The following is a 26,922-nucleotide window of genomic DNA, read 5'->3' as shown; positions in this document are numbered from 1 at the left end:
CGCCTCACTCTCTCTTGATGTGGTGGGTCCTGTGGTTATGGTTATGAAATTACGTGTGTAACTATGTGTGAGAGTGTGTGTGTGTGTGTGTGTCGGGGGAGAGGGGGTGTGAGCGATGAAATGAACCCGGCGGAAGGCCGGGAGATTAGCGTGATGGCACACTCCAGAGAGAGGAGAGAGCGGCAGAGCAGGAGCAGGAGCAGACGCAGGCGGTAGCTCTGGCAACTTTATCTTCCCGGCGCCTCGCCTCGCCTCGTCTCATCCCCCCTGGTGGATACGGTTTTACCGTGGCCGGATTACACCACTGCGGCTGCCACGGCGATGCCACGCGCGCCCCCAGGAACCAGAGACGGCCAAAGGACTAGGTTCAGAGCCGTGTTCCTTATGCAATCTCCTCTCTCTCCTTCTATCTCTTCTCCCTCTCTCTTGTTTTGTCTCACTCTCTCTATGACACTCAACCTTTCTTTTTCTTCCAGGTACACACACACCTTCTTTCGCTCATTCTCCCACCTGCCTTTCTCAACCATCTCTCGCTCTCTCTCACCCTCTGTTCCTCTCCATCTTCATCTTCCCCAGGCTTCGTCTTTCCCTCACACTCTCATACCTCACTCTCTCTCTCTCTCTCTCTCTCTCTCTCTTTCCTTTCTTTTTTCCCCTCTTCACTCACCCACCCACCTACAAGACTCAAATCCCATGAGTCTTTGCATGGCATTAACAAAGCTTTACTTCACGGGCGCTGCTCTCTAGAATCCTGACTTTCTTTACGTTCGCCAACTTCATTGTGGCAAAGAACACATAAAGACGCATTTTAAGAAAGGCAGCCATTGTGTGACGGCTCGCGAGCGTGTGTGTGTGTGGGGGGGGGGTGGGTGAAAGCAGCATAGGCGCTCAGCGTCACACCCACACACACACACATACACTTCGGGCCTGATGTATTGATGACAGCTGTTGCGGTGAGCCCCCTTACATCCAGCGACAATACACAGAGCCCCAACGCTGTCGCATCTGAATTAAGCATTCGCACCAGAGCACAAAGGAGCCTGACAAGAAGCTTTGTGTCTGCTGACGGACCGGCAGGCGCCCGGATAAAGACGCCATAGCGCCCAAACAGCCGCAAATTGCACCGCAGGGGGTTTCAAGACGAGGGTATAAGACGAGGATTAAATCTAGTACTGGTCTGAACTGCAGAGTTAGAATGAAAAGTTACGATCACAGACACACAGGACATAAAGTGGAATTTTTTTAGTCCAGCTCAGTTAAAGGTTTAATCCCTGTCTGGGAAGGGAGCCCGGAAGGTTTAACCGTCTGGCATCAAAGTACAAGGTCTTGCCATGTTTCCGCCGTTCGACGGTGTTTGGATTAGTCCAGACATTTTGATAACTTTTTCATTACAGCTCTGTGTGTGTGCGGGCAGGCATTGATTACGCCGACACACGCTGTGGCATCTACAAAATATGTGGAGGCTTACTGGCAAGTTCTGGTCGTGCCACACTCTGCATGACACCCAGCGTCTGACACGCGCAGCCCACTCGGCATCCGACGCCCAGGAAGAACAAGCACGATTCTTTCTGTTCCTGGAGTCTTTCTTTTTCTTTTTCTTTTTCAGTAACTCGGTCACGTGCATAAAACCCAAAACTCCCTCTCTCTCTTTCCTTCTCGAGTCTGCTTCTTCTTCTGTGATGGCGAAGAGCCATTTTCTTTCTGCTCGCTGTCCTGGGTAGTGTGACAGAGGGATGGAGAGGGGGGGGGGAGGCAGGGGGCGTTGTGGTAGAGGGGGATTGAATCGCTCGTCTGGCTGCTGGCACCTAGACTCCCAGCGGGGGAGCCTGAGAGTGCTGGAGCAGACACCACCCCTCCAGAGAGCTGTCAGGGTTGGGCGCTAAGCTAAGCGCTAACGCCTGCCAGTCCCCTCTCTAATTACCCCCCCTCTCTTCGGAGAGAAAGGGAGAGGGAGGATGTGGGAGAGGATGGAAAGCAAGAGAGAGAGGTATTGAAAGACAGATAAAAGAGAGGACACTGAAGCATGGCAGGGAAAGGCAAGAGAGAGAGAGAACGGTTATGAGAGAGAGGGAGGAGAAGAGAGCACAAGCGAGAGAGAGAGAGAGAGAGAGTGTGTGGAAATGAAATAAGAGACACATAGGAAGTGATATGGAGAGAAGATACGCCAGAGCGAGGGAGGAAGTGAAACAAATGAGGTGATGGCGAGGAAGAAAAGGATCAAGAGAAGTTGGTGAGGGGGGTCGTAAAGAAAGGATAGAAGTTGCACCAATTTTCCCATGGGGGGGGGATTATCTGTCCCTATTACTCATCTGCTCATTCATCCTTCCAGACGTCCATATGTTCATCTGTCCACCCAATGAACAAATTGATACAGGAAGCCAGCTCCCTATGCAGCTAATGTAACTCAATAGAGAGATCTACCCGGCCCAGATCAGAGATGATAAACTGTAATCCCCTCAGCTCTGTAATGCATAAGCGCTCGCAATATTGTCATACTATATCTCATTACAGACTGGGAACGTGAGCAGCATTCCCAGTCGCTCCAAAGACGCAGACGAGAGGGACGGGGGGGCTGGGGGGGGGACTATAGCTTCCATGACTTTCTAACGATGGGCTGCATTAGCAGTGTAAGTGTCGGCAAGCATCTGGGCTGCAGTTTTTGGAGAATAACTGAAATGAGTGTGTGTATGTGTGTGTGTGTACACATGAGTGTGTGTGTTTTTGTGACTGTGCATGCTCGTTGTAATCAAGACAAATTGCTCTCCCTTTGATTGATCATCATTGCTCTCTTTCTATTTTCTGACTCTCTCAATCTCTCCCTCCCGACTCCCTCTCATCCCCACTGCCAACTCTCTCTCTCCCTCCTTCTCTCTTTGTCTCTCTGTTTCTCTGTTGCCACAGAGAGAAGTCTAAACAAGCTGAAAAAATATACTTTGAAATTCATGATTTCTCCGCAAGCCTTCGTCTTCTCTCCTCTTAATAAAGCCAGTGGCTTAACAACAACTCAGTACGTAGCCACAGACAGAGCAGGTCGCACCCACCGTGACCAACAGAGCAGAAAAAAAAGAAACCAGGTATTTAGCGTCACTCCACCTAGGAGCCTTTCCAGTCATTAGCTCATGACGTGCTAAAGAAGCAGCATATGTTAACCAAAGCCCAAGCCAGTCAGGCTTCAGGGAGACTTAGCGTTAGCGTTAGTGCAGAGGAGGGTGTGCCAGGGCTTTGGAGTGAGACAGCTAACATAAGCCGATACCCCAAGTCCTATTTCCATGCTGATGTGGGGATGGGGGCGTCTGTTCTGTCCTGTACCACATAACTGCTGCCAACATGCGTTTGAAGTGTGGTGGGGGTGGGGTGGGGGGTTAGGCTTGCCGAACATGTTTTTTATTTCAGGTTAGTTGGAGTTAGTATTCACCTGAGCACCTGAACATGTTAGTACATGCTATTCTTAGCACTCTTGCTGCAGTGGGGGCATCCCAAGCACTTTCTTAAAAGAGTGCTCATCAATAATACAGCCAGTGCCTGCCACACGCATTCTGCATGTTTCTGTCTCCATGCATTAATATTTCAACCCCCCCACCATCACCTCCACCATCAACCAACCATCCACTGTTTGGCGGACATTTTGTCGACATCACACGAGTGACATTAAGGGGAAGAGTGAGGCTACGGGGGGGGGGGGTGAGTATAACCAGGAACTGCCCACATCCATTTTTCCTTCTTCCCCTCTGAGGAGTGGAGTCGTGTTCGAGAGGGGAGGGGTGGGGTTGGGGAGCAGCAGAGTGGACATGCATGACAAGCAAGCACATGAACACCAGCCCACAACTTGGAGAGAGCGTGTGCGTGTGTGTGTGTGTGTGTGTGTGTGTGTGTGTGCGTGTGTGCGTGTGTGTGTGTGTGTGTGTGTGTGTGCGTGTGCGTGTGTGTGTCTGTGTGTGTGTGTGTGTGTGTGTGTGTGTGTGTGTGTGTGTGTGTGTGTGTGACAGCGAGGGGCCGGAGAGTTAGCACTTAGCCTCGGGACACAACACAGTGTGGAGTTCAGAAAAGCTGATGGTGGAAACATGGTGCCAAAAACAATGAGGCAAAAAGGCAAAAATAAAAAATAAAATAACTTTTAAAACAGAACTTCTGGGGTTTCATGTTTGTATGCAGGCACAGCACACGTATCTCCCTTAACAGCTGTTTGCATCTCCATCTGTGACTTTGACTCTGCTCAGCTGTCTCTGGCCTGTGTGATTCTCCCTGCTTTTTGGCTTCCTCTCTCTCTTTCACTGTCTGTCTTGTCTCTCTCTTTTCTCTATCTTCCCTAGTCCATCTCTGTCTCCCTGTCCCTGTCTCTCGCTCTCGGAGGTTCTGATTGGCCCCGGCGAGTCATGTGATGGGCTCGGGCCTGTTCCTGTTTGCTGGTATCCAGGGGAAAGGAGTGCAGCAGCGGCAGCATCAGTAACAGCAGCAGCAGGAGGACGAGGAGGAGGAGGACGACGAGGAAGAGGAGAGGCAGCTGTAGCTGCGCCCCACGCGGCCTCCGTCCGTGCGTAAATCTGACAGTGACCTCCCCCGAGACCACGCCTAACTGGATTTCTGTCCTTTTTTGTTTTTAATCTCTCCCCTGTGCGTGCACTGCTATCAGTCCATCACGCCCCCTCAACTAGAGGTACTCCTCTTGAGTGTGTGTTCGTGAGTGTGTGTGTGTGTGTGTGTGTGTGTGTGTGTGTGTGGCCCATTAACATCTAAGCCCCCCATGTTAGCATGTCAGCAATATTAATCACACAGCATGTGGACTTTTTATGACTTTGACCACATAAAATGGGAAGAAATGTGCTCACACACACGGCTTATATACAAAAAAAAAAAGCAACAAACTGTGCCATAATTTACAGCATTGTAGCCTCAACCTCCTTTCCACTCCCTCTCTCTTTCTCCCTCTCCAGCCCTCTCTCCTCCTCTCTCCCTCTCTTTTTATCCTGATCCACCATGCTATTATACCTGACAGAATTCGCTCCAGCACAGCAGCTTCTGCTCTCCCTCCAGTGGGGAGGGGTGTGTGTGCGTGGAATCACAATGATGCGTCTGTGAAGAGCAGGTCTCTCTCTCACTCGAACTCTCTCCTCTCTCTTCCCCTCTCTCTCCCTCTTTCTTACTTTCGTTCCCTCACCACGTCTCTGTCTCGCTGCCTTCTGCCAAGTACCGCTCCCGCTCCTTGCTCTTCCCCTATTCTCCTCCTCCTCCTCCTCTATCCGACTCCAACAGGCTCGGAGCCAAGTGCACTTTCAAACTGCACGTCCCACAATCCTCCACTGCACTCCCCCCTCCCCCCCTCCACTACTCTCCCGTCCCTTCTCTCGTGGGGGTAAACGCAGCACTCTCTCTCTCTCTCTCTCTCTCTCTCTCCCTCTCTCTCTATCTCTCTCTCCGGCCCGCACACTGCAGCCGCAGAGGGCCTCAGTCCCAGAGCAGTTACCTTACCACATGCAACAGGACCGACACAAAACACAGACAACGACAAAACAACGGAAGAGATAACACAGAAGAACAGCTTTCGCAGCGGAGGAAGGGAAAGGAGGAGGGAAGAGAGAGAGAGAGAGAGCGAAAGAGGTAGAAGACAAGGAGGGCTGAGAGGCTGATAGAGGGAGAAGAGGTACTCATGTTTCATTCTACCCCCTAATGGATGACTGCGTATCTTCCTGTGGACAATGGTTGTGTGTATGTGTGTGAGTGTGTATGTGTATGTGGATATCTAAAGGCATATACTGATAGTAAGCGCGTGTTTGAATGAGATGATAAGTAAGCATGTGTGTGTGGGTGTGTGTGATGACGCTTCCCACTGGGTGCAGGGGAAGTGGAGAGGAGGTGGGGTGTGGATGAATTCACATGTCGATCGGTTTTGAGAGGGAGAGACTGAAACGAAAAGAGGGAAAGAGAGGTGGGGAAGCACAGGAGTGATATTAAAATGATGTTAGTCTCTCTCTGATCCAATACTGACCTCCTGGAGCACGGGCCCCACCACTCAAAGAGCTTTATCATACAAATCCTGGCTAAACAGTGCATCACTTAGCGCTAGTGAAGATGAATGGGCCTATGTCTCTTCACCACGGGCCCATTTCGTCATGCCTTTGCCCCAAAGACTCTCTGAACCAGCGCCCTTCTCTAGCCGCCATGGATTATGCTACGCCGTGATACATTACATCACACAATATGGAATGACACAGTCCTCCAATCCCCCCCCAAAAAAATGTTTTGGACCTTTTGGGCTTTCATCTTTTTTCTTTTCTTTTTTGCTCCACATTAGTTTGAAGGGCAATGCCGGGAGCTTCTCGAAGCTATCAATAATGCAATAAACTCCAGGGGAAAGAAAATGCGACGAGCGCCCGATACTAATAGACACTAGTGCTTGGACGCGCCCCACCGCGAGTCAGTTAAAACCAACCACCCAGAACCCCCCAGGTAACATCAGTGCCCCCACCACCACCATGATCACCACCCCCCACTTCACCTTGCGACACTATCACATTAACAAGGCCCTGTCCATAAATCAGCAGGTAGTCTCCAGTCACCTAACCACCTTTGCTCTTTCGACAACACCTCCCTGAGGTGTTAGCAGGAGCGTGTTGCGAAACACACTAAACACATTAATCAGGTAAGGGCGGGGGTCTAGAGGGGATTGGCACTCCTAATGTCTGCTCGGCTCTTTCTGGTCACCCACCCCTAAGCTTGGGTTGCTAGGCCATCAGTCCTAATCATCACATGCCCTGGGGCTGCTTCTTCAACCTGGGCATCTATTATTAGCTGAGGCTCAACTTAACAAGTAGCGAAGATCTATCGTTAAAAGGGGAAAAAAGAAACCCGGGATGAATTAATTCTGAATGCTCCTACATTATAAAAACCCATTTGCAAAGCTCTTGCCGTTATCAAGGGTATTTTACGCAACTTATGAATTTACATATCATAAAATTTAAACAGCCTTGATTTTTCGGTGGGAGAGGAAGCCAAGGAAATTTCGCCCCGAGGTCTTAGATCCACATCTGCCATTTTGTTTCCCCACTTAAGCGTGCCACAAAGGGTTAATGACACAGAGCAGAGCTGCCGTGGGGGGCTTGAGAAGGGGGGGGGGGGTCCTGCTAACAAATCACATGAGATCTGTGGCTTGGGACAACAGCAGTATGCTCGCTAGTAACCCTCCACATGCTATCAATGGCCCTTGATTTCTACTCCTGATTGTGAAACATTGTCAAAATCCTCCACTCAGCTAATTGAGTGAATTGGCACACACGGTCGGAATTCATTGACTGCTATTTACACCTCAACGAACCACCATTTTTGCATCACAAGATTTTTTGCGCAAATTTCTATATTTCATTACTGCTGTTAAGACCTTCGCTCCTTTGGTGTGTCTGCGCGGCCGACGACTGACTCTGCTGAGAACTCTGGGGTAATAAAAACTATATGCACAAATAACCATATAGTGTCAGCCCTGCAACGATATATCTCATTCTCTTTGAGGAGGTAGTAAGAGCTCCCAAAGAACATGCATAAATGCAGAGGCGCTACCCATCTCACACAGCCTGACACACACCAAGACACACACACGCAGAGTGTGGGTGCAGTTAAAACAACATTGCCCTTGTAATGCTCTTTCACACAGACTCACCAAAGAATCTTATTCCCGATTCAACTCTCCTCCATACACCTCTCCTCCCCTCTCCTCTCCCTCTCTGTGGCCCCCCCCCCCCCCCCCTGGCTGTCTTTCCCCTTAGCCTCCCTGTGTCCTGACTGACTGTGTCCTCACTGACTGTGGTAGCCTCCCTGTGTCCTCACTGACTGTGTCCTGACTGACTGTGGTAGCCTCCCTGTGTCCTCACTGACTGTGTCCTGACTGACTGTGGTAACCATATTGCTGTGTCCTCACTGACTGTGTCCTCACTGACTGTGGTAGCCACATTGCTGTGTAACCTGTGTTACCTGCAGCAGGACTCCTATCTTCCCTTATCTAAATGGGATCTCTTTCTCCGCGACCTGATACTTCTTCCTGACAGGGGGGTGAGAGTCGCTCTTCCCTTTTCAACCCCCCCCCCCCTCCATCTCCCTCCATTCCTCCTTCTCTCTCTCTCTCTCTCTCTCTCTCTCTCCTCCTCCTTCCCTGCCATCCAGCCCTGCTCTGCTTTCATAAGCACAAGAGCTGCTTCCTATTCAAAGGGAAAAAGCAGCTCAGATTCTGCTTGCCTGATCAGCATTAAGTTAAAAAAACAGCAGACGGAAAAAAAAGAAACCCTGCATCGGGCTAATGATGCACAGAACAAAGATAAAAAACAACCACAAAAAAAGAAACAACTTGAGATAGACTAGGGTGAGCTAGAACAAGGGTAAATCAGTTTGCTTGACACCGCTGTAAAAACGCATTTTTTTGGGTGGGGTAGGATAAGTGTGTGTGTGTTTGTGTGTGTATGTGTGTGTGTGTGTGTGTGTGTGTGTGTGTGTGTGTGTGTGTGTGTGTGTGTGTGTGTGTGTGTGTGTGTGTAAGGGGTGTTGGAGGTCACAGATTTTGATCTCATAATCGTCAAGCTATGGATAAAAGATGAGTAATAAACACAAGCTGTGGAGGAGAGGAAAGCGTTACTCTGGGCTGGATTATTGCTATTCAGTGCTAATGGAAATGACAGCTTGAGAAGACATTCAGAACATGACAGAGCTCCTTCTGGGAGACTGTGGGGGAGAGGAATTGTGTTTATGTGCGTGTGTGTGTGGGGGGAGAGGAATTGTGTTTATATGTGTGTGTTTGTGTGTGTGTGTATATGTGTGTGTGTGTGTGTATGTGTGTATATATGTGTGCCTGTGTTCATGTGCTTACTGGATGAACGGCTGGGGGGGAGGGTTGTTGGTGAACAAAGATACTCCCATCACGTAACAATTACAAATGCTTTTGAGGATTTTTAATGGCTGCTGCTCAAGGAAAGTAGCAGAGGGTAGCAACACAGCCCCAAGCCTGTATACACACTGCGCAGATCCTGACGCATGTTACACCTCCACACACACAAACACACACACACACACACACACACACACACACACACACACACACACACACACACACACACACTCTTCACACCCCTAGATCAGACGCATGGCCACGTATGTCAGACGCCCTCTCATTCTCTCTCTCTCTCCATCACTCCCATTCCCATCAGGCCACTGACACAGCAAAAGGTCAAAGGTAGACTTACGTGTCCTGAAGCGGTGGTGCGGGCGCGTGGTGGAGGAGCCCTTGGGGAAGCGTCCGTGATTCCAGCGCGTGGGCTTGACCGGGGCCGCCACAGTGGAGGTGGATGTGGGAGCCTTGGTGGTGGTGGTTGTGGTAGAGGTGGTGTCTGACGGAGGTCCATTCCGGCCCCCTCCTCCACCCCTACGATTAGTGGTCTCCTTGGGGGAACCTCTGGGGGCAGTGGTTGTGGTTGTGGTGGTTGTGGGCGTGCCGCCACCGCCCGGCGCACGGATGTTGGGGTATCCGGCGCCCCTGCTACGCGTGTGGTTGGCAGGAGGCCCCACTTGAGTCCTCTGCACGAAGGCCGTGCCGTTGGCTGCTCGGCTGGGCGAGCCAGTGACCACAGGGGATCCGGTGCTGGCAGTGGCTGCATTCGGGGTGGAGCTGCTGCTGCTGCTCGTGCTGCTGGTGCTGATGGTGGTGGTGGTGGTGGTGTCCGAGCCCTTGGGCAACGTGCTGGGCTTGGAAAGGAAGAAGGGGTCCGGACCGCCGCCCTTGGCGTCCACCAAGTCGGTGGGCACGTAGTCCTGCACAGAACCCACCACGATCCATTTGAGCAGCATCAGGCTCAGGCCCAGGCCCACGAAGCCCATCAGCAGCGGCACGGCGCAAAGCCAGGTCTGTTGGCGGGGCCACAGGGCGCAGGGGCCGCAGCGTAGGGGCCCCGGGGCCCGCGGGGAGCCCTGGTGTTCAGCGCCAGGTTCCTCCAACGTGAGGGTGGCCATGGAGGTGGTGGTGGCGGGGTTGATCCCCAACGACGATCGCTCACTCATGCTCCCGGTGGGTTGGGGTCAAAGGGGGAGGGGAGGGGGGGTAGGGTAAGGTTCCGGGAAACTGGCTTTACACCCTTGGACCCACACTCAAACGCAGGCCCATCCAGTGGAGGGTGAGGAGGGGGTGGGAACCAGGGCTAAGCATCGTCATCTATATTCAAGCCCCAAAATGACTACAGGGAGACACTAACATACACACTCACACACATGCATACACACACATGCACATACGCGAATATACAAGAAACAAACAAACACAGACTGATACCCCAATTAACTAGCCCCAGATCAAAAGAGTGGAGAGGAAACTCACCAGCTCATGCATAATCCAAATATAGATTTAAACACACACGGGATAATTACAGCCTCGGACACAGACACAGTCACAGACACACACTCAAATGCACACGCAGACACACACACACACACAGACGAGAGGATGAACAAGAGGAGCTTAAGAATTGGGGTGGGGGAACTGGAGGGGTGGTAGTGGTGGTGGGGTTGGCTGAGACGTGCTTCTCCGCCTAGTTCAGCCGTCCAGAGAGCCGTTTGGTTATTCCCAAAGCGCTCGGCTGAGCGAAAGACACAAAAAAAGAAAAAAAAACAAGCAGTGGAAGAAGAAGATGAAAGGAGAGCGAGAGAGGGGAAGAGAGAGAGAGGGGAAAGAATAAAGATAAAGGAGAGAAGGAGCTCAAAAAGAAGAAGAAGACGAAGAAAAAGAAGAGGGGTAGGTTGGTAGAAGAAGAGGAAGAAAACGAAGGAGAGTATTGATCCCGAGAACGGCAGGGCGTCAGATCAGGCGATGCTGTAAATCCGTACCGATCCAAACGTACCAGGCGGGCTGCTTTTCTCTCCCCCAGCAAAAACCTCTGCAGCTTTTTTCCCCCTTCCTCCCTCCTCCTCCTCCGCTGCCGAGTGCTGTTCCGAGAACAGCAGCTGCACGCAGGCACACACAGACGCCCCGGCGACAACCGGCGACAAAAAGCGGCAGTTACCACGGCGATCTCAGAGCTGCCGAAGGGAACGCGGTGGGGGAAACGGAGAAACACACTCCAGTAGTTGCGGCAGGAGTCCCAGCACCAGTAGCCAGCAGTAACAGCTGTGTGTGTCGTCAGGCAGGCAAGACTGGAAGGCAGGCAGATGTACACACACACACACGCACTCGCACAAGGCAGGCAGGCAAGCAGCAGTAGTTAACGGTGTCTCGTCGCTATCCAGCCCAGGCTCCCTATCCAGATGGTGATGAGATGAGGGCGTTAGGGTAGAGACAGAGAGATGGTGAGAGGGATAGAGAGAGACGGGTTAGCGTCAGGATCCGAAGGGCTGTTCTCTGGCAGGAGCTGTCGTCTCTCTCTCTCGTGCGCGCGTTCTCTCTCTCTCACTCGTCCGTTCGTTCGTTCACTCTGCTTTGCGCAGTCCCCCCTTTTTCGCTCTCTTTTCCCTTCCTCTGGCTTTTTTTACCCCCCCTCTCTCTCTTCCAGTGGTGCGGATGCAGCCGGTAATCCCTCCAGCACACAGACAGAGGGAGAGAGAGAGAGAGAGAGAGAGAGAGAGAGAGTAAGAGAGAGAGGGAGGCTGAGCAAGGGAGCAAGAGAATGAGTTATCTGCCTGGGACAGTGTTTGTCGCGGGGCAGGGTAGGTGGACGGATGGATGGATGGATGGATGACTGGCCGAGCAGGGTTTTTTTTCTTTCTCTTTCTTAAATCTGCCAGATCCACTCCTTTTTTCTTTCTCACTAGGTCTCCCTCTTGCCTTCCTCCTGTTTATTTTTTTACTTCGTTTTTTTCCCCTTTCAAATCTCAGTTCCCATCTGTCCACGCGTCAGTCTCTCCAAGATGTCCATAACCTCCGCAGGATTTTCTTCCTCCCGCCCAAAAAAAAGCTCCTTTTTTCGTCAGCTGAGGTGCGTCTGCTACATTCCCACACTGAGAGACGGAGCGACTGCCAGAGAGGCACGGACAGAGTGGGAGAGAAAGAGAGAGAGAGAGAGAGAGAGAGAGAGTGCGAGAGCGACAGAGAGGAGGAGGGAAAGAGAGAAAGAGGGAGGGAGGGAGCGTTGCTCTAAAACTGATGCGGCTGCTTTTCTTGGAGGCTGCGGTGTGCGTGCATATGTGTGTGTGTGTGTGTGTGTGTGTGTGTGTGTGTGTGTATGTGTACATGTGCGTGTGTGTGTGTGTGTGTGTACATGTGCGTGTGTGTGCGTGTGAGGGGGATTTGTGTGTGAGTGATGCTGGCTTTATAGCTACTGACCAGTGTTTTTTACTCTCAAGCTCTCTCTCTCTCTCTCTGTGTCTGTGTGTGTGTGTCTGAGCAAAAGATACAGTATGAGAACAGAAACAAACATGTGCACAGAGAGGAAAAACAGAAGCATTTGCAGACACAGAAATCTACCAGCACATGCAGATGGAGGTGTAATAGTGAAAGAAAATGAAGAATGGATAAATAGAGACAGAGCAGGAGAAAGAGGAGAGATGAATAAGATAGGAGTGAGAAAGAGAGCTTTCTCTCTGCAGCATACAGCACATACGGAGCAGCTCCCACAGACAGAGACACACCCCTGGGACCTGAAAGAGAGAGAGAGAGAGAGAGGGAGGGAGAGAGGGATAAAGAGAGCAAGCAAATGAGAAAGGGAGGGAGGGAGGGAGAGGAAGTGCAATCTCACTGGCATCCTATCTGAACACACACACTCACACATACACACACACACACACACACACACACACACACACACACACACACACACACAGGAAACACACCACTCAACACATTATGTATAAGCAGGTTTGATTCCTCCTTCAACTCAATCCCTATGCACACAATCAATAAAGACCATTATTGGCCTTGGCCCCTCGGGGGCGCTAGAGCTAACTGCAAACACCCGGGGTCCCCTTCCTGCCAATCTTGATGGCCGTGACTGGCAAGGGCCCATGGTCTGTCTCCCCATGCAAGGAGTACATTCATTAGTGGGATGGGGCAGAGTTCTAGGGTACGCTTGGAGTGTTTGTCTTCACAAGGACGGAATGGAGGAGATTTTCAGAAAGAATTTATCTACTTTTGGAAAAAATATGAGTGTGTGCGTGAGTGCGTGTGTGCGTGCGTGTGTGTGCTTTGGAGTATGTCAGGGGAGTGCATGTGAGCCTCACACACCACATACCACACATCCACCACTGATCACAGAAATATGTAGGCTGAATAAAAAGCAAGAGTTCAAGACTAAATAAAAAAAATAAGTCGAGATAAGCAAAGGTGTCACACACTCCCCCTCGCTCTCCCAATGCACACACATTGTATAATTCCCTCTGCATAGAGAAGAACCAGAAGAAGAAGAAGACTTCTCGGATCTTATGTAAGGCCCTGCCAACACAGATACATGTGCAGACAAACAGAATATATGACAAACAACAACAGAGAATCTTGGCCAAGACACTGAAGCGGTTCACAGCCTATATAGTCACAGGCACATGTTCTCAATGCCCTGCCTAGTGTGTGACTTCAATATGGTGACAACTTATTGAATTCCCAGTGACAGAAGTGGTGGAGGCACATTCATAGACTTACTAAAGAATTCCTAAATCATTACTGACAACCCTTGCTAGGCTACGACTGATTCGTATATTCCGAACATCATGTCCCTGTCGAGTAGCGGATAAGAACCTTTACAAAATGGTTGCGCAACGTCGTGTAAAGTTATTTGTGTTGTATAACATCGTCTCCACCTCGGAGGAAAACTGGAGCAACTCAACGGTGTGTGAAACAAAGCCACCCCAAACAGGAAGTGAGCCTATCGCTTCAGACTTCGGGGCAGACATCAAATATTGATGTCCACTCGAGGGGGGCTAGTTTGGTAAGAGAAGTATTCCCAGAAGCGTACGCAAGGTTATGCCAAGTCAAGGATATGTGTGGCACGAACACAAACCACTCAAAGACCAACTCTGAGCCCGCAACCAAGCCATGTCATCGTAGTGTGAGCCCCAGCCTACATATGAACACAGCGAATTATGAAGATGAAAGCAACAGTCTCCTGTTTTCTTTTCCACAGAGTTAATACCTGACATTCATCACTGGCTTGCTAACGCAGTCTTGTGAAACCATGGGGAATCACATCCCCACTGGAGGCTGGAAGGAGACAGCGGTTTGTGTATTTTAAAGCCGTCAAAAATAACGTTTCATTAGTGCGGCTTCAGTGCGACTGGAGTCTTGCAATTGGCGTGTTTGTTTATCAAACATCCAGATGAAAGTCGCCTTTCAAGATGAGTGTTTTCATGTTTTCTGACAGACCCCCAAAAGCTCTGTGTCTCCCTCGAGTTCCTTATCACTTTCTCCTTGTGGACGTCTCGTTTAGAAATAAAAAGAAAATCTAAACTATAACTGTAATCGACTAAGTAAAGTCTTTCTCGTGACTACACCGGAGAACCCCTCCCGCAGGATCTTCTGAGGGGCGTCATTTTTTGAGTCGCTGCCGTCATGTGGCTGCCACCACATGTCTGGTGGGTGACAGGTTACCATGACAGCGCCGGCAGTGTAGCTCTTTCACCAAGGACAGCCGCCCTCCTGAATTATGGAGCGGCAGCACGGTAGGAAGAGAAGCGGACACTGCTGCTTGGTGTCAAGGCTCTTCCTCTCTGCCTCGCTGTCTGCCAGGAAGGGTGGGTGTCACCGAGCTTGAGAAAGAGAGAGAGAGAGAGTGAAGGACAGAGAGAGGGAAAGACGTATAGAGAAAGAGGCAGAGAGAGAGAGAGAGAGAGACTTATGATAAGACATACTATGTATACAACCTTATAACCTTTATCCCATGCTTTGCCCCTTGCATTGACCCCTGAGTTCCACTTAATGTCCCCAGGCAATTCCTGTCATGTCCTTCAAAGATCAAACAAATACAGAGTGAAAGACAGAGACCACCTCCTCTACACACACACACACACACACACACAGACAGACTCTTCAAAGCAAAGCAGCAGGCAAGGGTTCTCTCAGCACAACAGGCTTCCGCAGAGTGTGTGCAGGTCCAGCTGGCCTTGGCAAACGGCAGAGCGTTTTCTGCCGTGCCCACCACCACACCAGGGAGAGAGCGGGCAACCCCAATCTGCTACGGCTGTCACACTTCGGCCTGCAGTGGCGCCGCCCGGCCAGCAGGTGTCAGGCATCCTCCCATTTCCTCATCTCCCTTCTCCACTCCTTTTGTTTTCATTCAAAGACACCTCAGCCAAGCACAGGTGAGGACAGGGATGTGAAGAAGTCTGAAAATACCATATGCTCTCACAGTCTAGGATGAAATAACAACAGGCCTCCGAAACCCTACTTTGGTTGTGGTCTGTGGATTAGCCAGAAAAGGGAAGTCAGAAATGACGTTAGCGCCTTGAGTTTCTTTAATTAGAGCAGAGGGGACAAAAGCCAATAGCGTGTTTGTTTGGTATAGCGCTTCCCTCTACTGTGACTAATCCCTCGGACTTGCGCGCCCACCCACCCAATAAGTCTCATGACTTATTAATGTGCGCTTGACCTGCCACCTTGCTAGCGTCCGTCCGCATTCATTGGACTGTAAAGTCCACTTAAACACTGCACACACACACACACACACACACACACACACACACACACACACACACACACACACACACACACACACACACACACACACACACACACACACACACACACACACACACACACACACACACACACACACACACCACACACACACACACACACACACACACACACACACACACACACACACACACAGGGCGACAGTGGTAGAGAAGTCGTTTAGTAATCAGAAGGTTGCTAGTTCGATTCCCTGTCGAAGCGTCCTTGAGCAAGACACTGAACCCCTAATTGCTCCTGATGTGCAGTGTGCCATCTGTGTAAATGTAAAATGTGTATACATTGTAAGTTGCACATATGTAAGTCGCTTTGGATAAAAGCGTCTGCTAAAAAAAAAACACACACACTCACTGCCCCAGCTCCCTGTGGGAATCTGTCTTTTACCTTCTGTCTCTCCGTGTCTTTATCTCCGTCTGTGTAGCTCTCTTTATCTCTCATCTGCTGCTCTCTTGTGACTTCTCCCTCTCTTTGTGTGTGTGTGTGTGTGTGTGTGTGTGTGTGTGTGTGTGTGTGTGTGTGTGTGTGTGTCAGTGTGTCAGTGTGTATACTACATCAGGCAAACTCCACTTCTCCCTCTCTTTGAGTCTGTGTGTATCCTACATCAGGGCAACTCCACTTCTCCATCTCTCCCAGTCTTTCCCCCATACAGGTTTACCTGAATACTGATGTTCCTATAGGTCCTATAAGCACTCAGGATTAATTTATGACCCTTCTATCCTCCCGCTCCATTGGATTTCATTTACAAACGGCCAAATCCTCTTGGGTACATTTACTGTATATCCGTTGATGATCTGACAGCCTCCTAGCTCAGGTGCTGGAATTCTCTCCTTCTTTTCCTTCCAGATTCATATTTGATATGGTAGCTCACAATAATTAAAGACAAAAACAAAGAGGAAATGATAAATGGAAAATTTCACCTTGAAACTAGGTTCTCTTTTCAAAGGAAAGGAAATTGAATCTTGTAATGCTGAGCTACTGAAACCCTTTTGATGGAGCCAGGCAGTTGAAACCAGTCCACCTTAGATCTCTCTCTTCTCCGTCTCTGCCTCTCTTTAACTTAATTCTCTCTCTCTCACTATTATGGTCTTTTCAAAGTGAACTGATTGCGATCGTTTCGAGCATGTTCACATCACAGGGCCAATGGTAAAACTTGTGCTACCTTCCCAAATGCTAAAGGTTCAACGCAAGGCTCAGACACATTGGAGTAATACATCAAAATGGTAATGTCACAGTATGAGGCAGCGCAATGACATCTCCAGTTCACTCGTGTGCTCGGGACCGAGGTTGACACTTTGTCTATGGGGATACCTCCAAGCCATTTATTTCCAGTAGCAAGAGTTTAATGCATTTTCCATCAAAGCCAGCTGCTAGCATGATGTCATCGCTCAGGCTAAGCTACTTTTTCTTCTTCTTCAAGTATCCTGCGGTGGCGGTTTGGTGCTCAAAGGACTGATTTTCTAAAGGGAATCTCTCCGTCGGAAAAAAGGCCAGCTCGCTACTGACGTCTACACTTCTCTTCCCAGAGGTGACTTTGAGTGTAAATATATGCTTACCTTCTCCTGGCTCAGCCAAAATTGGTGTGTTCAGGATGCATGCATATGCGCACAGGAAGGGGAAGAGATGGACCAAATAGGGCAAAGAACTTGCCTTGTCCATTGTCTCAAACAAAGAACATACTGAACTCCATTGTCCATTGTCTCAAACAAAGAACATACTGAACTCAGCTCCGTGAAAAAAAATCGTTGTAGATTATGTAATTAGCATGTTGGTTGTTCTTTTTATCAACGTCTAAGCAGGTATACTTTCTTTGTTTTTTATTTATTTTATCCCCATCCGACTGTGGCCATGATGACAAGCATGGTTTGATCAATTAAAGTTACAATGCATTCTAATTTGGCATATTAACAAAAAAATAAAGATGTTAAGACAGGGACAATAATTCTTCATACATCTTGATACAAGAACCAAACTAAGATAGTTTTTTGTTTGGAAAAGTAAATTAGAAATAGTTTAGTTTAAACACCTGTGGAATGAGATGTTCTTGGTGAAACCTGTGAAATAGCAACGTGATGCATGATTTTGTCTTAACACTGTCAACAAGACTCCTAATGCAAATCTCTAAACTTCTCCCTCTTAGTGGCCTTAAGTATATCCTCTGAAGTACTTATAGTATAGGGTCTTATAAGCCTTATAATAACCTAGCCTCTAAATTGGTGACGTAGGTCAGTCAAAATAACAATTGCAACTCAAAATGAGGTAATCATTATATAATTATATAAATAAGGAAAGATATTGACAAGAGGCCTCAAACTATTAATTCAAATGCTGACTGTTTAGTCATAAACTAAAGCCAGGAGCTTCTTTCCTCAATAACCCTCCATTAATCAATATTAAAGTCAGACTGTGTACCCCATTATAACAGATTGAAAAGCCTGATATGTGTCAGCTCTCCTCATGAAGTATTGAAAAAGTGCACTTAAATTTACACTGTAATCCATTTTTTAAGAAACAGTTATTTCAGTATATTTTCCCCCGCTGTTACTCACCAAAAACCTCATTCTGTTCAAAAACTGTTCTTGAATAACCGCAGCTGTGATAGATCCTTAGTGCCTAATGGTCTCTCTCTATTCCCCTCATAATTCTTAAATTATGTCAAACATGGCTGACAAAAAAAAATCAACAGCTTAATTTAGCACTTTTAAAAATATATATGTTTTAGTGTAATTTAAAGGAAAACATCAGGATTTCTCAACCTGGGCCCAATTTTTAGATCTTTTAAGATCCGAACTTTTACTAAGGACAATTAACAATCAAAATCAGTCCAGTATTGAGTAGGAACGCTAAAACCGACAAATGCAAAAAAGCTATACAATGAAATCCCATGAAGCAGGTCAGCATATCAAAGTAAGCTGCTTGTTTGTGCCACTGACAGGCTCCTAAATGTTATTGAGGGCCTGATAACATGGAAGGATCCCTACAGTGATGCACCTGCATCTGTTTACCTCAGTAAGTGTTTTATCCGTCTCGATCTTCCAGTCTTTGACGTAGCACCCCACTCAGTGCCTGAGATACTCTGTAATGAAGTTAATATATATATATATATAATATAATAAATAAACATGATATAAAAGGATTGTAAAATATAATCAAGCATATGATAGGGTCTTGATTAAGGCTGAAACAGTATATGCCTTCCCATTTTCTGTGTAAAGTTCTTTTAATATTTAGAATGATTCTGTAGCTTCTTCATGGTCGCATTTATTGACCAGGTTTTTCCATGCAGCATTGCAAGGATTTGACAAACAAAGCAAAGCTTGAATTTAAACGGCAAGGTTTCTGAGCGCCAAATCTTGTGGGATTCCCAGAAGCGGCTCCATGCAATTTCAGGCCGGTTACTAAAATCATATATATATATATCAAATCAAATCAAATCAAACTTTATTTGTACGGCGCATTTCATACAAGGAAGTAACACAATGCGCCTCACAGTAGGAAAGAAAAGGGGGTGTTTACAAACACTTGTAAAAAAAACACAGATTTTCAAGAGATAAATGAATAAAATAAAATAAACGTACTAACCGCACTGGCACCGTAAAGGACTACTCAGCACGGTCATCGTCAAACTAAGCTGCTGGGGGGGGTTACAAACACTTGTAAAGAGACACAGATAAGTAAATAAATAAATAAATGTTACATTAATGTTAAATAAATACATTTTACAAGTTACAAAACACTTATAAAAAGACACAGATTTTGCCAGAGATAAATGAACAGGAAATTACGTACTAACCGCACTGGCACCATAAAGGACTGCTCAGCACAGTTATCGTCAAACTAAGAGACAGCTGCTGGGGGGGGGGGGGGTACAAATACTTGAAAAGAGACAGAAATAAGTAAATAAATAAATGTTCCATAAATGTTAAATACATTTTACAGTGAGTGATAAGCGAGATCAAAGAGGTATGTCTTAAGTGCATGTTTAAAGGTTTCAACCGTTTCGGCCATTCTTAGGTATTCTGGCAGAGTGTTCCAAAGGTTGGGGGCATAGAAACTAAAAGCTGCTTCCCCATGTCTCTTTGTCCTGGCTTTTGGAACTGTTAGAAGTTCAGTGCCGGAGGACCTCAGGGATCTACTGGGTGTGTACCTTGAGAGCATGTCTGTTATATATTCAGGTGCATGACTATGGAGTGATTTATAGACTAGTAGGAGAACCTTGAAATCTATTCTAAAACTAACAGGTAGCCAGTGCAGTGATTTTAATACTGGTGTGATGTGCGCTCTCCGTCTTGTTTTAGTGAGGACTCGCGCTGCTGCATTCTGTATTGTTTGTAGTTGACTAATGGCTTTTTTTGGTAGACCAGACAAAAGCGAGTTACAGTAGTCTAGCCTGCTCGTGATAAACGCGTGCATCAGTCTTTCTGTGTCAGCCTGAGCGAGAAACGGTTGCACCTTAGCAATGTTTCTTAAGTGATAAAAAGATGTTTTAATTATATTTTTGATATGGGTTTCAAAATTGAGATCTGAGTCAAGTATGACGCCTAGGTTTCTGGCTTGGTGCTTGGTGTTAAGTGCTAGTGTTTTTAAGTGTGCAGTTAGTTTCTCTCTCTCGTTTTTTTCACCAATGACTAATACCTCTGTTTTATCTTGGTTTAGCTGGAGAAAGTTTTGTGACATCCATACATTTATATCAGAAATGCAATTTACCAAACAATCAATAGAGCTGTAGTTGTTGGGTGTTACAGAAATATAGAGCTGGGTGTCATCTGCATAGCTATGATAGTCGATGTTGTGCCTCCTAATTACACTACCAAGGGGTAGCATGTATAGACTGAAAAGTAAGGGCCCTAAAATGGATCCTTGAGGGACCCCACAGGTCATACAAATGTTTTTTGAGCTGTGGTCTCCGAGGGCGACAAAGTATTCCCGGCCAGTTAGATAGGTCCTAAACCAGTTTAGGACCGGACCAGTGAGGCCAACCCAATTTTCAAGTCTATCAATAAGGATATTGTGATCAACAGTATCAAAGGCTGCGCTCAGATCCAGAAGGGCCAAGACAGATAGTTTTTTGGAGTCAGCATTAATCCTGAGATCATTTACAACCTTGACTAATGCCGTTTCTGTGCTATGATTGGAGCGAAAACCAGATTGGAAGGTGTCAAATGCACAGTTAGCATCTAGGAAATTATTTAACTGTTTAAAGACAATTTTTTCCAGGATTTTGCTTAGAAAGGGAAGGTTAGAGATGGGTCTAAAATTGTTTAGAACTGAAGAGTCTAAATTGCTTTTCTTCAGGAGGGGTCTCACCAGGGCAGTTTTAAGTTCTGATGGGAAAATACCTGTAAGCAGGGAACAGTTTATAATGGCTAGAATGTCCTTAGACACAGAGTCAAAGATATATATATATAATCCTAGATATTTCAGTTAATAACATTTTTGTACGGTTTTCGTCTATGTTTATTTTAAGGCCCACTTTCATGGCCTCTTGATTGAGGGTTTAGTGGTGTAGACTAGTGGTTGCTAGGCAACTATCCAACAGGGCAATGTCCAAATTCTTAACTTTGAACTTCCAACTCATCGGGCTGCTGACACGTAGGGTCATCACACACTTTAATGGTGTTCTTGGGTGCTCTATGGTGTCTTAGGATGGTCCACATCAGCCTGGCTGAAGTCAACAGATGTTAGCACAAGTGATGAGTTGTTTCTGGTAGTAACCGTCAATGATTTGTCTCAAGATATGAAGTTGTTCAGCACAGATACATTTCCGTCTAAATCCAGCTAGGAAAGGCCTTAGTTTAGGATCAGCTGCAAGATACACCTGATTCATCAGCATCTTGTTATATATGTTGCCAACAATTTATATCAGAGTAATTGTCATCATGTTTGAAGCCTTTTTTGGGGATTCAATTAAATTGTAGTTATAAAGCACCAATAACAATTGAAACTGTCTCAAGGCACTTTACAGAGCCCAGAGCTTGAACCATTGCCTCGAGCAAGCATTAAGGCGATGGCGGCATGGGAAAACTCCCTTTTAAACAGGAAGAAACCTTGGGCAGAACCCAGCTCTGTAGAGAGATAGAAAAAGAGGGAGAGATGGCACAGAGGGAAGGGGGAAGAAGAGAAGCAAGCAGATGAATTCACTCAACCAGATAAAACACATTAACATACATGCAGCATATATCATACAAGATGGCATATATACATGTATTGGTTGTAGAACAGCTCAGTGGGTACAATGTGTTCATAAGGTTACTACTTTAAGGGGAAGCCGAGCAATGAAGCGGAAAAACTATGTCAACGATAGCATATATTATGGGTAAATAGGAAGGCACAATAGGTGTTTAAAATGTTACATAAGCAGAGTAGAAATTGCACAGAACAATTTGGTGGGAATGGGCAGCTGGAAGCAGAGGGTTTCTGCAAGTGGATCAGGTGGAAAGACTGCTGCAGCATCCCACAGTGGAGATAATCTAGAGTAGGAGGGGAAGACAAGAGATAAAGAGAGTGGACAGGACTAGGTTGCCTTACATGCGTATGTGTAATTATAGGTTATGGTGATGAGGAGCAATGTTATCACAGGCATTAACATCTTCATGACAGAGAGACGGGTTAGTAAACAGAATATCAGTCACGCACCACAAAATGTCATTACACTATGGCATGCCACAGTCTATCCAGGGTAAAAGGAGGGGGTTGGCCACCTCAGGAGGACGAGGTTAGTGTAAGGGTAGGAATTGGATATGGACCCAGGTTAGTGGAAGGGAAGGAATTGGATATGGACCCAGGTTAGGGTAAGGGAAGGAATTGGATATGAACCCAGGTTAGGGTAAGGGAAGATGTCGGGGTGGGAGACCCCCGGGATTGCAAATGGGAATGATTTTCTCCCGATTCAGCACACCTGGATTCAAGAACAAAATTCTGTTTCTTCATGCAGGGCTTTTCCACCGTGTTTTAATAGCTCTGTCCTGATTTTGTCTAGTAGGCCAGGTGACTCTCAAGTCTTCATCGTTTTTTTTAAATGTAACATTTTGAAATGTAACCATGTAATAGAAGAAAAAAAATATGTGTGTTAAATTACAAATACCTAAACAGACGTATAATCATTTGTTGCGCAAACATAATTTCCACTGTTTCCATAATTTCCAAAGACAAAAATTCATTGACTGAGTTCTAGGACATTGCCTGGGCTAATTATACTAGTTTATTCATGGCGTGCATTTCAAACAGCATGTAAAATGCAAATTTTCTGTCATAGTTATTATCCACATTTACATTGTTACGCATTATAATTAATACACATGGGTATAGATAGGAGTTAACATACATAAATGTTTTCCTTCATGACATTCTTTGTTGACAGTTGAGGTTTCTCTCTAGTTTTCAACACCAGACTCGCAAACCTCTTCTTCTCAGTGTCAGTCCGCTCAGTTGATTTGATTGGTCAGTTGACCATAAGGGTTACCATGACGTAATGCGCTTGCAAAATGATATGTGTAAGCTCAATGCTGAGGTCTGGGCATCTTAGAATCATTTTCTCGTTCTTGTGTGGAAAGATACAAAAAAAAAAAAAAAAACAGGTGTACTGTGGACATGATCCTTTTCTAAACTGATAGAAAAAGTGAGTTCTTGAAAATATCTGGATACGTGTTGACACAGGCTACAGAACAAGGCAAAAGCTACATGAGGATGGCTACACTCTCAGATAAAGGGGAAAAAAGCTGTTATGACGTAATGGTGGTGACAGGCTCAACACAGTCGTACACCTCCTAATGGAATGGCGGTGATGCGATTATTGTTTGCAGCCCTTGCCTTGATATCTTGATCGTGTTCCCATAAATCATATCCTATTCTGAAAGCAGCTCATGTAGACATTACAATATCTGTTTGTTCATACATTGTTTAAGTGGTAAGATGAATAAATAAAAAACATAATATATGTACTTCATGGCAAGTGGAAAATGGTTCCATGAAGAGCTAATTGCTTCCTCTTCCTCTGGCAGGAGAGTAGTTGTTCCAGTTGTAGTGGTTCCTTAGAGTAAGTTACCAAATTTACAAAACTTTACCAAACCATTTTTTTTTTACATTCATTTCTTACATCTCAGCATTATTTTACCCACTTCCCCTCCTCTCTCTCTTGCTCCTGAGTAAGGCGTCTGTGTGCCGGGCCGTGTCACACTTCAAGCGCAGAAATGGCTATTCGCCATGGCCAAATAGATGCTCGTTATCTCTTGGTTTCACAGAACAAAAAATAATCTGGCCTGCAGGAAAGCCAGATGTTCGCAATGCTTGGGAGGTGAATTAATATTCATTTCGTGGCCCAACCTGTTATGCTGTTCTTTGTTATTCCACACCAAATTGGCCTCTGAGATGCATTAACCCCGGCTTATACACAAGGGTACTGCTCTTGGAGAGACCTCTACACTAGGAGAGTTATTGCTGGATCAAGGCTGATCGCGTGCCACCATCACACACACACACACACACACACACACACACACACACACACACACTATGATATCTACATATCTGAAGAGTAGCCAAAGAAGTTTTTTTTAATGCAGATTAATGATCTAGTACTTACAGGTACTTTAAACTGTCTTTTTAAGAACACTTTAGCTAGATGTCATTGTATAATGATAGACATCACTACAGTTGAGGCTGTGGGAACCATATCTGGGGGACTCCCGTGGGATAAGTAATTAGCCACCAAAACCTAAAGTTGTGTCTTGTTTCTGCTCACACAATGGGGGGTAAACTCCTGTATTGACCAAGTTGGCTGAGTCTGGTAGATAGTTTGGAGAAACTTGCTTACAGCAGCTTTTGAAGACTTGAATTATACAACAGTACAGATAAATGGTTTTGTAACCCAGAGGGTATACCTGGTCTGAGTTGAATAATTTCCGCATGTTACAGCTCGTATCCGTTCCGTTATACGTCACAAATCCATTGTAAATTACTGCACTTTGCTATCAGACAGGCCAGCCAGTGACTTCCTGGATGAGTGTCTGTAAAGACGTACAAAAACGACCCCACGGCTACATTTGCAGCATGGGCAGTTTTACTCAGCGTTAGAATTGAACTCACATTAGCTGACAGCGTTGTCGCGGGTCATGTTGCTGAAAATGCTAAAGTTCACAGAGACTGCACCGCATTCATGAGTGCCGCTGGTTTCCTCAGCCAATGCGACAGATGAAAGGTGGTTCCTTTTACTGCCTCTCCCCTGAAGGAGTTGAGCTGAATTTATTCTGGTTTATTTATTTATTTTTAATTCTCGTCGCCCGCTAAATCCTAATCCTCAAGTCTGATTCATGCCACACTTAGCTAGAAGGCACTTTTCTGGAAAATGCCTGTCTGTTTGTGTGTGCGTGGAGCATGCAGCACACGCTATGCGCTCAATTGTATGGGTCGCTGAACGGAACATTGTAAGCTTTAAGTAAGGATTGAATTTAGTGCCACAAAACATGTTTGTGTCATGTCGAAACCGAGAAAACCCTTAACTATATTTCTTTGTAGACGGAAAGGAAAAAAAAAACAAGTATTGCTCGTAGACAACAATGTGAAGAGAGCTCTCTCTTGTATGTGGTTATCAAAGGTAACCATCAGCTGCAGAGTTGGAGCCATTGGGCACAGTCTCTGGGTGTTCAGTGTGCTGTGAGTTGCTGAGCTGGTCTAATGCTTTTGAATATCGTATGTTTCTCTCACCCACTGGAGCTGCCATTTCCTCCACAGAATATACATGGATTTCCTTCAATCCATTAAAAAAGACACATAATTATATATTCTATATTATAATGATATATTCTGGATTATATTTTAAACTGGAACTATATCCTATACCTTATATTATCACACTCACTTGAATGCATGGAGTGCAATTCCTTCATATGTTTTCTTTAGATTTCAGAGAGATGTCTTACAATAGTTTTATTTTGTCTGTGAAATGTACAGATCTGTGTTCATTGGGAAAAAATGCAGCTAGGAGAAAGAGGCTGAGCCGTGACACATTTCTCAGCTTCGCGACTTCATGCTACCATGGAAATCAACTATTTTAGGCACCCTATACAAGTGTTCCCATGCTTACACTTGTCCTTGGTGTATACACAACCAAGACATCCACTCTTGTTTTGTATCTTATAAGACCCATGGATTCTTAGCTATTTTTAGCCTCCCCATCAACCATGTCATACACAGTCATTATTTGTCTCTTCCACATGTCACGTGTACATGGACATTTTGTAGCATGTAGAACACCGTGGATCCAGGGCATATGGTCCCACATTATGTGCTTTAATAGCTGTCAAGACGCAATCAATCATTTATCGTTTGCAGATGTCGTTCTCATAGGAGGCATGCATTTAGGGGCCTGATAAGGGAGTAGGTTGCATAATTCAAACATGTTGATTAATAATGTAGCAGACAGAGATGTCCATGTCATTAATTATCGTCCGGCACACACATCTGGGCATGAATCAAACGGGAGCAGGAACCTTCATTACACTGGCCAAATAACAAGGCGCTAAAAATACTGACCTTCTAAAAGCCGCTGCAACATAATTTATGGCCAAACATGCCGTAAATGTTTTAAAAGGAGGGGATGCTGGCGCATTGGGAAGTGTGTGGTTAGTGTTTATGTGTGTGTGCGTGTTTGTGGATATGTGCACTTGAGAGTGTTTTCTCAGGGAATGTAGAAAGAAGGTCTGTTGTGTCAATAGTATGGGTTTCAGCCGCATACAGCGCAGCAGGGAAGAACATTTGGAAGCCCAATCTCTCACACACAGACAGGCAGAAACAAACAGACAAACACTCAAACAGAGAGGGAGGGAGGGGAGAGAGAGAGAGGGAGGGAGGAGGAGAGAGAGAGAGGGAGGGAGGAGGAGAAGAGAGAATGCAGGGGGTAAGAAGAAGGGGTGCAGAATAAAGATGGAAGACGAGGCAAAACGCACACAATACTGGACACAAGACAAAATGGAGGATAAAAAAAGGAAAAGTACAGGAGCAAAAAGAAAGTAAACATTTGAAAAAGAGATCAAGTGAATGGTGAGACAGCAAGAGACAGAAAACAGAGAATATAAGAAGATTCATGAGCAAAACAACAATAAAACTAGAAGGGCACTTGGAGAGTGCAGTCCTCCACCAAGGCCAAAATGCCCTCCCTCACAATGTTAGCTAAAGTGAAAAATAGTTTGTAGATCTGCCCTGTGATTCGGATCAGCTCCGAATTGTAACGGGTTCTTCTTTGGCTACACCCTTTCACCATGTTCCACGAAAATCGGGCTGAAATTTATTTTTCT

General features: G+C 46.4%; 1 protein-coding gene across 1 annotated transcript in view; it reads right to left on the bottom strand.

The window, feature by feature from the left end:
- nrg3b (neuregulin 3b) overlaps positions 1-12,200 on the bottom strand; it is a 150,554-nt gene extending 138,354 nt beyond the window's left edge. The window contains exon 1 of the mRNA XM_031561536.2: positions 9,219-12,200. Coding sequence (XP_031417396.1) covers positions 9,219-10,029 — 811 coding nt within the window. The 5' untranslated portion in view covers positions 10,030-12,200. The remainder of the gene's footprint in view (positions 1-9,218) is intronic.
- Positions 12,201-26,922: the final 14,722 nt, after the last annotated feature.

The sequence above is a fragment of the Clupea harengus genome, chromosome 23, assembly GCF_900700415.2.
Source record: "Clupea harengus chromosome 23, Ch_v2.0.2, whole genome shotgun sequence".
Lineage (NCBI taxonomy): Eukaryota > Metazoa > Chordata > Actinopteri > Clupeiformes > Clupeidae > Clupea > Clupea harengus.
The sequence above is the reverse complement of the archived record's forward strand: the minus strand, read 5'-3'. Positions and strand labels throughout refer to the sequence as shown.